The sequence below is a fragment of the Gymnoscopelus microlampas genome, assembly GCF_963454915.1.
Source record: "Gymnoscopelus microlampas genome assembly, chromosome: 11".
NCBI lineage: Eukaryota > Metazoa > Chordata > Actinopteri > Myctophiformes > Myctophidae > Gymnoscopelus > Gymnoscopelus microlampas.
In genome coordinates, this window is record NC_139948.1 from 38,605,879 (window position 1) to 38,618,358 (window position 12,480).

At 38.8% G+C, this 12,480-nt stretch overlaps 2 protein-coding genes across 3 annotated transcripts in view; both read left to right on the top strand.

The window, feature by feature from the left end:
- The window catches only part of ttyh2l (tweety homolog 2, like), a 45,380-nt gene extending 41,902 nt beyond the window's left edge, over positions 1 to 3,478 (top strand). For both annotated transcript variants that reach the window (XM_084072871.1, XM_084072872.1), the window contains one exon: positions 1,313 to 3,478. In XM_084072871.1, the coding sequence (XP_083928997.1) occupies positions 1,313 to 1,393 (81 nt within the window). In that variant the 3' untranslated portion in view covers positions 1,394 to 3,478. The remainder of the gene's footprint in view (positions 1 to 1,312) is intronic.
- Positions 3,479 to 4,215: 737 nt separating this feature from the next.
- LOC311055226 (charged multivesicular body protein 6-like) lies at positions 4,216 to 10,874 on the top strand. Its single transcript, XM_084071347.1, has 8 exons — positions 4,216 to 4,408; positions 5,208 to 5,317; positions 6,020 to 6,107; positions 6,471 to 6,557; positions 8,467 to 8,532; positions 8,996 to 9,076; positions 10,141 to 10,216; positions 10,357 to 10,874. Exons 1-8 carry the CDS (start codon positions 4,343 to 4,345, stop codon positions 10,404 to 10,406), a joined length of 624 nt encoding a protein of 207 aa, XP_083927473.1. The 5' UTR covers positions 4,216 to 4,342; the 3' UTR covers positions 10,407 to 10,874.
- Positions 10,875 to 12,480: the final 1,606 nt, after the last annotated feature.

Sequence of the window (12,480 nt, forward strand, 5' to 3'; positions counted from 1 at the left end):
AATCTAAAGCCTTTTTGATCCACAGTTAACACGGCTATCACTCAGGGTGAGCTGCTCTGGTCAAACTTTGGCTCTTTGTCAGTTTAAAGGCCACTACATATTGTACTCTGCCCGCTTGAACTTACCAGTCTCTATTTTTAATGGCATGGCTCATCAGTGTTTCCCTAATGCTGGCGTTAAATTAAAGCTAAGCCTGGTTAATCCACAGTTAACGCGACTATCACTTAGGCTGAGCTACTCTGGTCTGATTCTTGTTCTGGCCTGGGTCACAACCTTGACTCTCAAACCATCTCTTTTATTTAGCACTCTCCTTATGCTAGGAGGTCTGGTACTTGAACCATGCACCAAGGACAGATTTGTCATATCTTTATGTGTCATTATGTGAAACTTACAGTAGATTACATTGAGAAAGCTTAATTCCACTAAGGTATCAAGAATTCTGAACACTGACATGAATGGGTCAATCTTTTAGAAAGAGAGAAGGGTGGGAGCCTCTGACACAAATATGGAGACTTGTTCAAATTTTATAATATCTAATATTCAATAATGAAATGAACTGTCACAGTCCAAATTAACAGTCAAGTCTATGTGTAAAATGTTTATTTTATTGTCGTGCTTTGTTCACAGTAAATAATACAGAAGAGAATTTATGTTTGCACTATATATTTTTGATAGTTTTTTAATAACATTAGTGGTTGCATACTAGGCTATTCAGCTACAAAACATTAACCTATATTTTGCAACTTATGTATTTTTATAGTTTTTTGTTCTTTCTTTTCATTCTTTTACTCACAGGCATTTAGAAACAGTAAGTTTTGTGTTAAACAACTAAAACCTTATAATTTGACTTTTGCTGGCTGTGCCAAACTCAATGTCTTGCCATTCTTTCCATCTAACACTATTACCTCATCAGTGAAGCTGCTTGCCAGTGCTAATCAGAATGTTTAGTGCCTTACCCAAAGATCTTCTAAAAGCTCTCTACCTCTGTCGCTGTCGTATCCACATTAATGTTACCTTTGAGTGGAACTATCGCTTGGCCCCACAAATCTTGCCTTTAACCCCAGACTTCCTCCCCTTCTTCATCGTCGTTCATCACTGTACCATCACCTTCAACCACCCCTGATTCATCAGCTTCTAAAGAAACAACAGTTCATTGTCAAAACAAATGTTCCTCCATTTTGCACACACACACACACACACACACACACACACACACACACACACACCCTTAAACTTTTCACTCTTAGTCTTGATGTCTCCAGCCGCTGTGATGTAAATGTGCTAAATTGTTTTGTGTTGTGTTTCCCCACAGTATTCTCCCAGTATGAGGACTACGTACCTATCTATGACTGATGCCCAGATCAGACACTTTGGGACTGATTTCCAGGTATAGCCTGCCACCTACTGGTTCATTCTCAGGGAGGAACTGTCTGGGAGGTTGTCTGAATCCTTTTAAGAGCCAAGTGTCTTCTTCATGACCTCTTAACAACTCACAAACGCCATAGTGCGCTGTCTCAGTGTGGGACAATACAGCACAAAAAAGTGTTAATTTAACTCAGAGTGTACCCTAATGGACCCCATTTGGTTACATTTGTACGAATGGATAAATTAAAACTGAGAATTTTACAGTGTACGTACTCTGAAAGCCCTGCATACGGTTTTGAGTGCAGGTTGATGATTCTTGAGACTATTGTTGCTGTCATTATGTACAATGATGAATGATGCGGCTCTTACACAAGGATTTATTTTGAGCCAGAAGAGACTGTGAAGTCATTTATGGACCTATAAAAAAAATTGTGTGATGACTTGGCCTTTGTGAATATGATGGGACCACGGACAATGTGACTATTTTGTTTTCATATGTATATAGATTTGGGGGGAATTTAAGTGATTGATTGCCACTGTTGACAGACCTTTAATAGTGACACTTTCATAACAGTCAGCTAGACCATACAGCTCTGGGTTTCATGTTATTCCTTGAAGTGTCCATGTCTCCCTCTCCCAACGAAGAGACGTAATTGCAACGATGTCCAAACTACAATAAATATGGTTGCGTATCTAGTGTAAAACCCTACCGAAAAGACAGGAGGCAGAGCTGGAGGTGGCAGAACTGAAGATGTTACGATTCTCATTAGCAGTTACGAGGATGAACAAGATCAGGAATGAGCACATTAGAGAGACAGTCCAGATTGTAGGCACTGGGGGATAAAGTAAGAGAGGCGAGGTTGAGATAGTTTTGGGCATGTGCCGAGGAGGACAGATAATGGGCTTATTGGGAGAAGGATGCTGAAGATGGGGGCTGCCAGGCAAGAGGAGAAGAGGAATGCCAAAGAGGAGGTTTATGGATGCAGCGAGAGTGGATATGCAGGTGGCTGGAGTGACCGAGGAAGATACAGAGGACAGGAACAGATGGAAGATGATCCGTTGTGGCGACCCCTAGCGGGAATTAATCGAAAGAAGAAGATCTAGTGTAAAATCAATTTCGCCACCTGCCTCAAATAACTTTGTAATCAGCCAGTTGATGTCTTTCCTGACACCAGGGTCTAAATGTCTCAATGGAAGAGTATGGGGACCACCTCCAACGACTGCAAATGTATTGGTTATTTGCATTAACATACTCGACTATACAGATTGGTTCAAATAACCTTTTATTCATTCAAATAAGTCCGGATTGTAGCTCTAATGCTGTGAGGACTTCATTTTCAGGGTGATGAAGTGAGTTAAGCACCATACTGCTCAATGTAGCATTTTATTGACATCAAAGAAATGTATACCAATATTATTTTGAAGTGCCAGACAAAGATGCTGTTCATGCTGGTCCATTGTGATGTCTTTGTTAGTTCTGTTTGCACAGAAAGGTTGCATGTTCTCATGTATCATAAGATTGTGTCTTTTAGCCCCCATTTTTGTATTTAATTGTATTACTGCTCATCAGGGATGTTAAATAATAGCTTATTGCTGAGGGGTAAACTGCCTGTACATTAGCATGTGAAACATTGCCCTTGCAAAAAAGAAAGTTTTTTTGGTATGTTTTTTGCATTACAGCTACACATTAGTAGCTACTGCAGAGCTCATCTAAAAGGACATAACCCAAACACAGAGAATATAGAAATGCACTGGTCATTTGTTTTTGTTTTTGTACTTACTTTCCATGTGGTTATGATCCCTTTGATGTACAACAAAGTAGCCTATATAGGTTTTAAGTGTTTTGTGTTTAAGAATAGGCCTACCAGACTTAACTGTTGAAAAGCGTATAGGATCAAATCCAGTATGCTGCTATAACAGCAGTGTAAATATATCAGGACTGCAGCTGGTAAAACGTGAACTGAATATGTACCTACCACTGGAAAGTTTAATATTACCCACCCTCTCTATGATGCATATATTATTGTGAGTGAAATATGTCATCTTTTTCACTTCATGAGGTATCTATTCATCTCATACTCCCATGTGTTTGAGTATCAGGCTGAATTGATATGAATGATTTTATGCATAAACTAAATTAAGCAAATGTTTGTGTGGCTTTAAAATGTCTCTTTTCAGTTCATAAATACAATTCTGTGTTAGTCATCATAGCATAACACCCTGTCACATAAAAAAAATACGACGTAGCGTATTAGAAGTACTATAGGTTACTTTATGGTCTTAACTGTAGTGAGTATAGGGCATAGCAGTGGGCCATTTTGTGGGGCCACAGATAGAAACCCCATTCATTTTTCCCATACAGATTTCCGAAAATATTTACATACATTATTTTAAGCCTGGAACCAAGCCATCCAGGTGAGTCATGACCCTAAACATTTGATTCTGTGTCAAACTATTTAAAAAGACAAATGCTATTTATCTAAAAAATGCTATTTATTAAATATAATACATCATATAATTCTGTCAATTGTTCAATAGACAGGTGGCGTCATCTTGTGAGGTTTTCAGCGGTTCATTGGTGTGATATTACACATTTGTCAAATCATTTCTAGATTTAAAAGAAAATAGCAGATCTACAAGCTCACAACACGTCATGATGCGACGCGTTGTGAGCCTGTAGATCAGCTATTTTCAAATAGCTGTGTGCGCTCATATGGCCATACCATAATGTCCCATAGTAGTTGCTTTTTTGGGGGCTTTTTTTCATAGACCTGGTTACTTGTTTCCCTCGCAAAATCTGGCAACACTGAGTGGGCGTGGCCATGTTAGCTAGCTAGCCTCAACCTGCTATTATAAACAATCTTATCACCATGGATATAGAATGGTTGTCACATGGCTTAGATTTTTTTTTGCAATTATAAGTAAGTAATAAGTTGCTCATTGGTGCAGGGGGGTCTAGCGGGGATGTGGCTGAATAATGGGAAACGTTTTTGGGAGAAAGAGTGGCCCTTCTCGGATAACGGAGCAAGACAAAGCTGTCCTGGTGAGTGGATTGTCTGTTTATTTACAGTAAAAGCCGATGACAGCCTGGCCATAGCTGATGGATTATAGTTCAACGTGAGTTCATTTACCTACCCTGGATGTAGATTTAGAGTTGTCATCAATAAACACCCTTTAATTTAATTTAATCATTATGCTAACTGTAGGCACTGGGCAGTTAGTATTATTAGGTCACTAACTAATACATAGTACGGTAGTAACATAACAGAATGTGATGCTAGAAAGGAGAGCTAACAGCAGGTAGCCTATACTGTAGATAAGTCCTATGGGTAACAGGATAGGTGGGCACCAAGGAAGAGTGGGCACCCCGGTGTTAAATTGGTATTTTTTTTCCAAAATGTTAAAAAAATAAAATATTTGGAAAATGTTTTAAGTATCTATGATTAGAACATGCTTAAACATTCGACAATTAAGGTCTAATATTTCTCCAATTGCTACAAAACCTGTATATCCAGTCATTTTGGTTCATAAACAATAATAAAATTAAGTCTGATAATCATGTACCGTGCATGTTCACATCATTTATACTTTACATTACTAAAGACCATTATTAAAATATTATATATTTTTAACATTTTGGCCAAAATTGCCAATTTTACATTGAGGTGCCCAGATGTCCATAGTGCCCACCTATCCTGTATCCCATTTCTGAGTTCATTTTAGTAACCCAAGCAAATCTGTCTGTATTTAGCAAAAACATGGCAGACATTCACACAGTACAGTATGCCTGTATGCTGCCTGTATGTTATTCCTGTAGACCTGTGTTGTCTGTGTTTCTCTAGCAACTGAAACAGCAGAGAGATAAGCTCAAGCAGTACCAGAAGAGAATCACCCTGCAGCAGGAGAAAGAGAGGCTTCTGGCCAGACAGCTGCTGAAGGATGGGAGGAAAGAGTAAGCATTGTGTGTCTGTCATTTATGTAGTTTATCTCATTACATTGTTCTAAAAAACTACAACTGGGATGCTAGATTTAATACCACTAGACCACACCCGGTCGACGCATTCGGGGGGGGGGGGATATGCCCACATGATCTGGCAACCCGGGAGGCAGTTCGTCCCATAGCTGGGCAGCCCCGTAACCATGGCGACAGTGTTTTACACATAAACGCTAATAAGAAGCTGAGATTTGATGAAATGGAAAAACGGGCTTCACAGTTAAGTTCAGATGGTAATGGTCAATGGCTGTGTGCAAAATCAGAGCAATTGGTCCAGCCACTGAGGAGAACCGGGTAGCTTCACCTACTCCCACTACAGACAGAGGTTACTAGAATTATAGTAGGATGTTGTTGTGAAAACCTGGAGAACACACACTTATAGTATTTTAATTTCAGAAAAGACATTCTGACAAAAGCCTAATTTATTGAAAATAAAAGGACTTTGAACTGTCTGGCAGTGGTTAGTCAACTATTCATTTACTGGCTACATAAATAACTTCTCAAATGCACTGTACTGTTAGTAAATGCTCCAGATGTGTGAGGCTCTTAGCTGGGACATAGTAGTCTCTAATTGTATGTGGTATGTCCTACCCTGTATGCAATACCAGCCATTCTAGAACTAGCTTCATAATCATGTTTTTCATTGTATTTGTTCCACAGGAAGGCACTGCTACTTCTTAAGAAGAGGCGGTTCCAGGATCAGCTGCTAGACAAGACCGAAAATCAGATTTCAAATCTAGAGCACATGGTAGGCAGCCTTTTGGATTAAGCCTACTTTACACTTCGTTGCACAGCTGTATTGCTCAATTAAAGTAAAGTAACGTTGCATCACGTTTTTGTTTTCAGTTGAAAATCAGTTATAGCTGTTTTTATTGTTTTATTTATGGTATGCTATGGTCCATATGTTTAAAAATGCAAACATTGCTCATTTTATTCCAACTTCCAACTTGAAATGAATTACTGCTCCCTTTTTTCCCCCATTTATAGGTTTTGTTTTATTGTTGATTTTATTTTCTGTAAGGGAACCGGGGAGGGTGGGGTTGTATGTCTTAATAATTGAAAATCTCATAAATAAAGTTGTAAAAAAAAAAATGCAAACATTTCTCAACAGGTTCAAGACATTGAGTTCATCCAGATTGAGATGAAAGTAATTGAGGGGCTCAAGGTCGGCAACGATTGTCTGAAGAGCATGCATAAGGTAATATATTCCTTTTACTATGTGCATTTGCCTGTTTTAATTTTGGAATGTGATCCTAACCCTGTCTTGTGATGATTCACCTTTAAGCTGTTGATATGTGCATACACAACCATACACAAATATTATTTCAGTACAATACCAAAACTTTGCTACAAGCATGTGATCTCTGGTGGGCAATTGTGAGTTTTTAGTTAGCTTAGCCTGTGCATATTGTTTGAGGATTAAAGGATTAAGAGGCAAATCCTTGACTACAGCAGTGTAGCTGCACCATATCCTTGGAAACAGTGCTCACATCTTGCTCATAACATTCTCTCATCTCACAAGTCAACCAAAAAAAGGGAAATAAAAATAAAATGCATGTTGGTTATGTGTTCACATATGCTGTTATTTAAATAGCCATATACTCTTTGCTTGACCACAATGTTATTTATGTTATTTAGATAGCATTTTGTTTAGTTTAGTGAGTGAGTAAGTAGTTGCTTTGTAGCTCTTAATTATCTTTCTTTGCACTCTATTTACTTGACCATTTACACTATCATTTGTTTGATTGATTGATTGATTGATGTACTTTATTTAGTAAGACATGAGAACAGTACATGACAGTACATAACAGTACATGGAAGTACACATTCACAATACAAGGTCTACTAAACTGGAAAACTCATTAAGCACTAAGCTTGTTTAAGATGAGATCCCCATGCACACAAATCATGATGACATACTGTATAAGAGACAGACAGATATACACACTACTATACAGAATGTCATACAATCCGTTTACAGGTTACTGGTATGAAGAGTGAAAAATATGTACAAAAGAAGAAAGAGAGAGGGGGGGGGGGGTAGGGGGGTAGGTTAGGACTTGGACTTGCAGCCTCCTGAAGGTGTATCTTTAGGGCAGTTTTGAAAGTGAGTAGGGTTTTACACTCCTTTACTCCTTTTGGTAGGGCATTCCACGTTTTTGATGAATAGCATGAGAACGAGTTCATTCCCTTTGTTGAGCCAAATCTGGGTTGAACATGATTTGTGGAGCTGCCTCTGGTGTTATGATCATGGACTTCATTAACATTTTGGAAGTATTTTGACAAATACAGGGGGATCCCAATGTTGTGGTGTATCTTGAAGACCAGGCCCATAGCAAGTTGCTGTACTCTGTCCTCAACCCTAAGCCATCCAATCCTAGCAAAATGATCAGGGGTTAGATGGGTTTTGTGATTGAGGCCAAGAAGTAGCCTTACAAGTTTGTTTTGGGATGTTTGGAGCCTTGTTTTTAAGGCCTTGGAGGTGTTGTGATACCATGAAGTGCATGCATAATCATAATGACCTTGTATGAGGGCCCCTGCAAGAATCTTCAGAGTATTCTTACTGACTAGACGATCAATCCTCCACAAATAGCGTGTTGTTTTGTTGACCTTTTTGATCGTTCTTTCTGCATTTTTGTTACCGGAGAGGTTTGCCTCCAAGATGGAACCCAGGTAGGTAATTTCCTCCTTTCTTGTGATAACATTATCACCCACTTCGTGAAACTCTCAGCCTTGCTAAGGTTAGGACTGGGCCCAAAGAGGATGGATTCAGTTTTACCCAGGTGTAATGAAAGTTTGTTGTCGGAGAGCCAGATGCAGATCTTGTTGAGTTCAGTGCTGAGAGTTTTCTCAACCTGCAGCCTGTCCCTGTCCGAGACCAGCAGAGCCGAGTCATCTGCGAACAGGAACAGTTTGCAGTCGCAAGCTGAAGACATATCATTCACATATATCAGGAACAGTAAAAGTCCTAGTATACTTCCTTGAGGAACACCACAAGTCACTGGGAGGACTAGAGTTCATGCCATTTACTCCAATCCGCTCTCTTGATAAGAGCATCTGCTAAATGCCTAATTTATAAATTGAGTTTTCTTGTCTTGTTCATGCAGGTCATGTCCATAGAAGATGTGGAGAGAATCATGGATGAGACACAGGAAGCTATTGAGTATCAGAGGGTAAAACATTTTCATTGCCCGCCACATATTCAATGTCATGTACAATCAGTCTGAGCTGTTGTTTCCTGTGTAATTTTAAGTGATCCTGGAATTGGATATCAGACAAATTGCCAGGCTCAACTACTGCTACCTATAATTTCTCTCATTCATTAAAACTAAAAACTGAATTCCTATTTCCTGAATTGCTATTTAATGGCACTGACATTTTGCTTGTTTGTTTGAATTATATAAATTCGGATGTTGGGAGGATACTGTTTGATTATATTAAATATTATGGAGACTTGTTTTCTCCACAATCTTTCACAGACTGACCAATACAAAAAAAAACATTTAGAACATGAGTCTGTAATAAAACCACAAATTAGACATAAAGGGAAATTATACTTTAACTTGGTTGGTCAGCAAATAATTCTACTGTGCCGTCATACACATCTAATACACAATTACTTTGTTGTTGTGACAGCAAATCGACGAGATGCTGGCTGGGTCCTTAACACAGGAAGATGACGATGCTGTTCTAGCAGAGCTGGAAGCTATCACTCAGGTTGGTGTCCATGTGCCTTTTTGCTGCCTTTAATGTATCGAAGGCATGGTAAAATTGACTGAGCATATACTTTGTGCTCTTTCTTATAAGCAACAAAGCTTCGCATTCATACCAATGACGTGCTATCACCCAAGGAGGACTGCCCACAACCACAATTTTATATTCTAACCACCTGAGCTTATCCACAGGTGCATTTAGGGGATTGATTGCCTTTCTTAAAAGGAGAACAATGATTATATTACAACCCATATTGACAGAAACTTCCCATTTCTGTTTTTCTTCGCTGTGTTCCTAGTGACATTACTGGTCACCTTTCAGCAGCATTTCAGAGACACACAGAATACTGCTCAGTTTCATAGCTCCTAATGGAACATTAGCCCTAAAACAAATGTATGAAGGCAATGTTAAATATGATGGTGTACAATTAAAGAGCACCTTAGTGTGAGGGGTTGTCCAGGGATTTGAACTGACAACCATCTGGCAATAAGTCCACTACCCTCACCCGGTCCCACAGATAATGTAATTTGTATGAGAATAAAAATCAATGACTGTCAAGCTTACTTATAATGGAAGTGCATGGGTATTGGATGGCAATTGAAAAAACATTCGAGGCACTCTTATTATACAATAGAAATCCTTTATTAAAAATGATGGATTCACTGGCGCGTTTCGACCAAGAGTGAAGTGACAGGGTATGTCACTTACCCTGATGAAGCCTCTCCGATTCCAATGGCATCAGTAAATTCATGATTTAATAATGGATTTTTATTTTGTAATAATAAATAAGAGTGCTTAGGGTATCTTTTCGGCTTCTTACTCGACTACTTCCTCTATCCTTGAAGAGCATCTTATTTTTACTTACAGTGCCAACACAATTCTTCTTAACCCAGTGCAGCACTCCCTATTTTTTTTTTCTTCTATGTTATTTGTATATTGGCTTTTCTGAAAAGGTTGCATAAGGTTACCAGAACTTGGTACACCAGCATATTTTGGTAATATTGGCCCCAACAGATAAGTGATGCAGACACAGATTGTATTATCTATTGTCTGTGTTCCTGAAACAGGGAGAAGATTTATCACTTCCAGAGGTCCCTGCTGAGCCACTGCCAGAGGTCCAAGATGCAGCTAAACCTGAGCCAGGTATTAGCTGTTCATCACTTTGTTATATATACCATCATACAATCACCTTCACCTACACTTAAAAAATGATCCCATCCCTATATACTGACATACTTTTGCCCTGAGGATGACCATTTCCTTGTCTTGATTCTGTTTTCTAGAGAGGAAACAAGCCAAGAACAAGTTGGACAGAGAGATGCTGACTGCTTAGAAAACTAGATTTGGTGTTTGATTCCTACATTTGCATACTTTGCATGGATGGAGCAGGTGTGACGCACGGGATTCGAACCCCGGTCTCCCGTGTGGAGACCCAACATCTTATCCACCACTAGACTAAAGGAAGATTCTTATAGCCAGCCCAGGGGGAGATATTAGGCATTTAGGTAATCAGGCTGAGGCTGTGAGCCACTCTGCTACCACAGGCATGCTGCTGTCTTACTGATTGTCTTGGTTACAGTATTTCATCTTCAAGGAAAGGAGGCTGTGTTTTTGACAGGATACGCAGACATCAATGCTCCTTCACTCATTCCAGAAGACTAGCGCTGTAGCTGTGCTCTTGTATCCTACATCCTGACTGTGCACAGTTTTACTTTTATTTTTTAACAAATAATGAACTACATATTGCAAAGAAGATTGTTCTGTTTTTTGTATGAGTTGGATTGCAAGGGTATTTATTAGAATGATGGGAGTACTTTTAGATGTTTTACATATTAAAGTCAAGTGTGGCAAACAACATTTTTGTGGTTTTGTTGGTGGTTTTAACAAAATCATAATCATATTTGACCTTTTTGTTAGAATTATCTTACCGTAATTATAGTTAGTATTGTAAATTAATTAAACTATAATAATGCCTACAGTTAGAATGGAGAACTTGCATGCATTGACCAGAGGGGGGCACCACTCTCCAGTTCTTTATTTTTTGTTGGCACTAAAACAGGTATCCACGTTCACACTCCAAGTGATGTGTGGCATTATTGACAGAATGTAAAAGCCACCTGTAGATATGTGGGAAACAATTTACCCAGACAAGTCTTATCTTTAGCTGCCAATACACTGTTTACAATCTTAATGGGGCACTCAGAATCTAATTAGGATGTACAATGTACAATGGCACTAACCTTACTCTAATTATCCACTGAGAAAAAAAACAACACCTTTGGTGCTACTGAAAACAATTAGAGTGCAACTGAGCTGACATAAAACAATTATACCTATTAATATTGACTTGGCAAGATGACATGTTATTGTGGGCTCTCAGATGCAGTGGTGGAAAAAGTACTCACATTTCTTACTTAAGTAAAAGTATCAATACTGCAATGTGGAAATACTCTGTTACAAGTTAAAGTCCGGTAATACAAATTTACTTGAGTAAAAGTACAAAAGTATTGGCATCAACATATACTTAAAGTACCAAAACTCATTATGCAGATTGCAGAATGTCCCGTTTCACAAGTTATCATATCTAAAATGTTTTAAAATCTTTTGAAAATAGCAGATCTACAAGCTGTGAGCTTGTAGATCTAGTAGAGCTTGTAGATCTGTAGATGCACTTAGTTACTTTCCACCAATGTTCAGATGATTGCATCATGGCGGATGCATTTTTACATCTTTTTACACACACTTGATTAGAAAACACAATTCCTTGACAGTAGACAGTGATTTTGGTCATGGGCACAAGCCTTTTTAAGCGTTTTTGTCGTTTGGGTTGTTAAAAATGTCTAACAAACTGATTCCACTGACTCTGAGGTCATAATGATAATTGTTGCATTACTGCAAAGGTATTTTAAAATTAGTTTGTTGCTTGGTAAAAACTATTTTAGAGGGTTGAGTCATTAATTGATTCTACCAATAACTGTGACTTAATCAGTGGTTCTCAACCTGTGGGTCGGGACCCTCGATGTTGGGGGGTCCCCAGAGATGACAGTGAAGTGACTTTAAGGACTTTTAATACCTCAAAAATAAAAAGAAAAGAAAAATATCATTACTGCATCAAAAGTAAATTGTGGAAATAGCCGATCTACAAGCTAACAACGCCTTGTGAGCTTGAAGATCTGCTATTTTCACAATATTTATCCGTGGAACCTAGTCAAACTAAATGTAATGCCTACAAATTCAAGTGCTTGTCAGGGTGGGGGTCCGGGTCCCCAGTTCAAATATGATTGTTTTGGCGGGTCCCAGTTCAAATTATTATTATTATTTTGGGGGGTCGCGTCCTGAAAAGGTTGAGAACCACTGACTTATATCATGGGAAGGCGGTGATTCAGGCACCGAGGCGGCGCATCAAA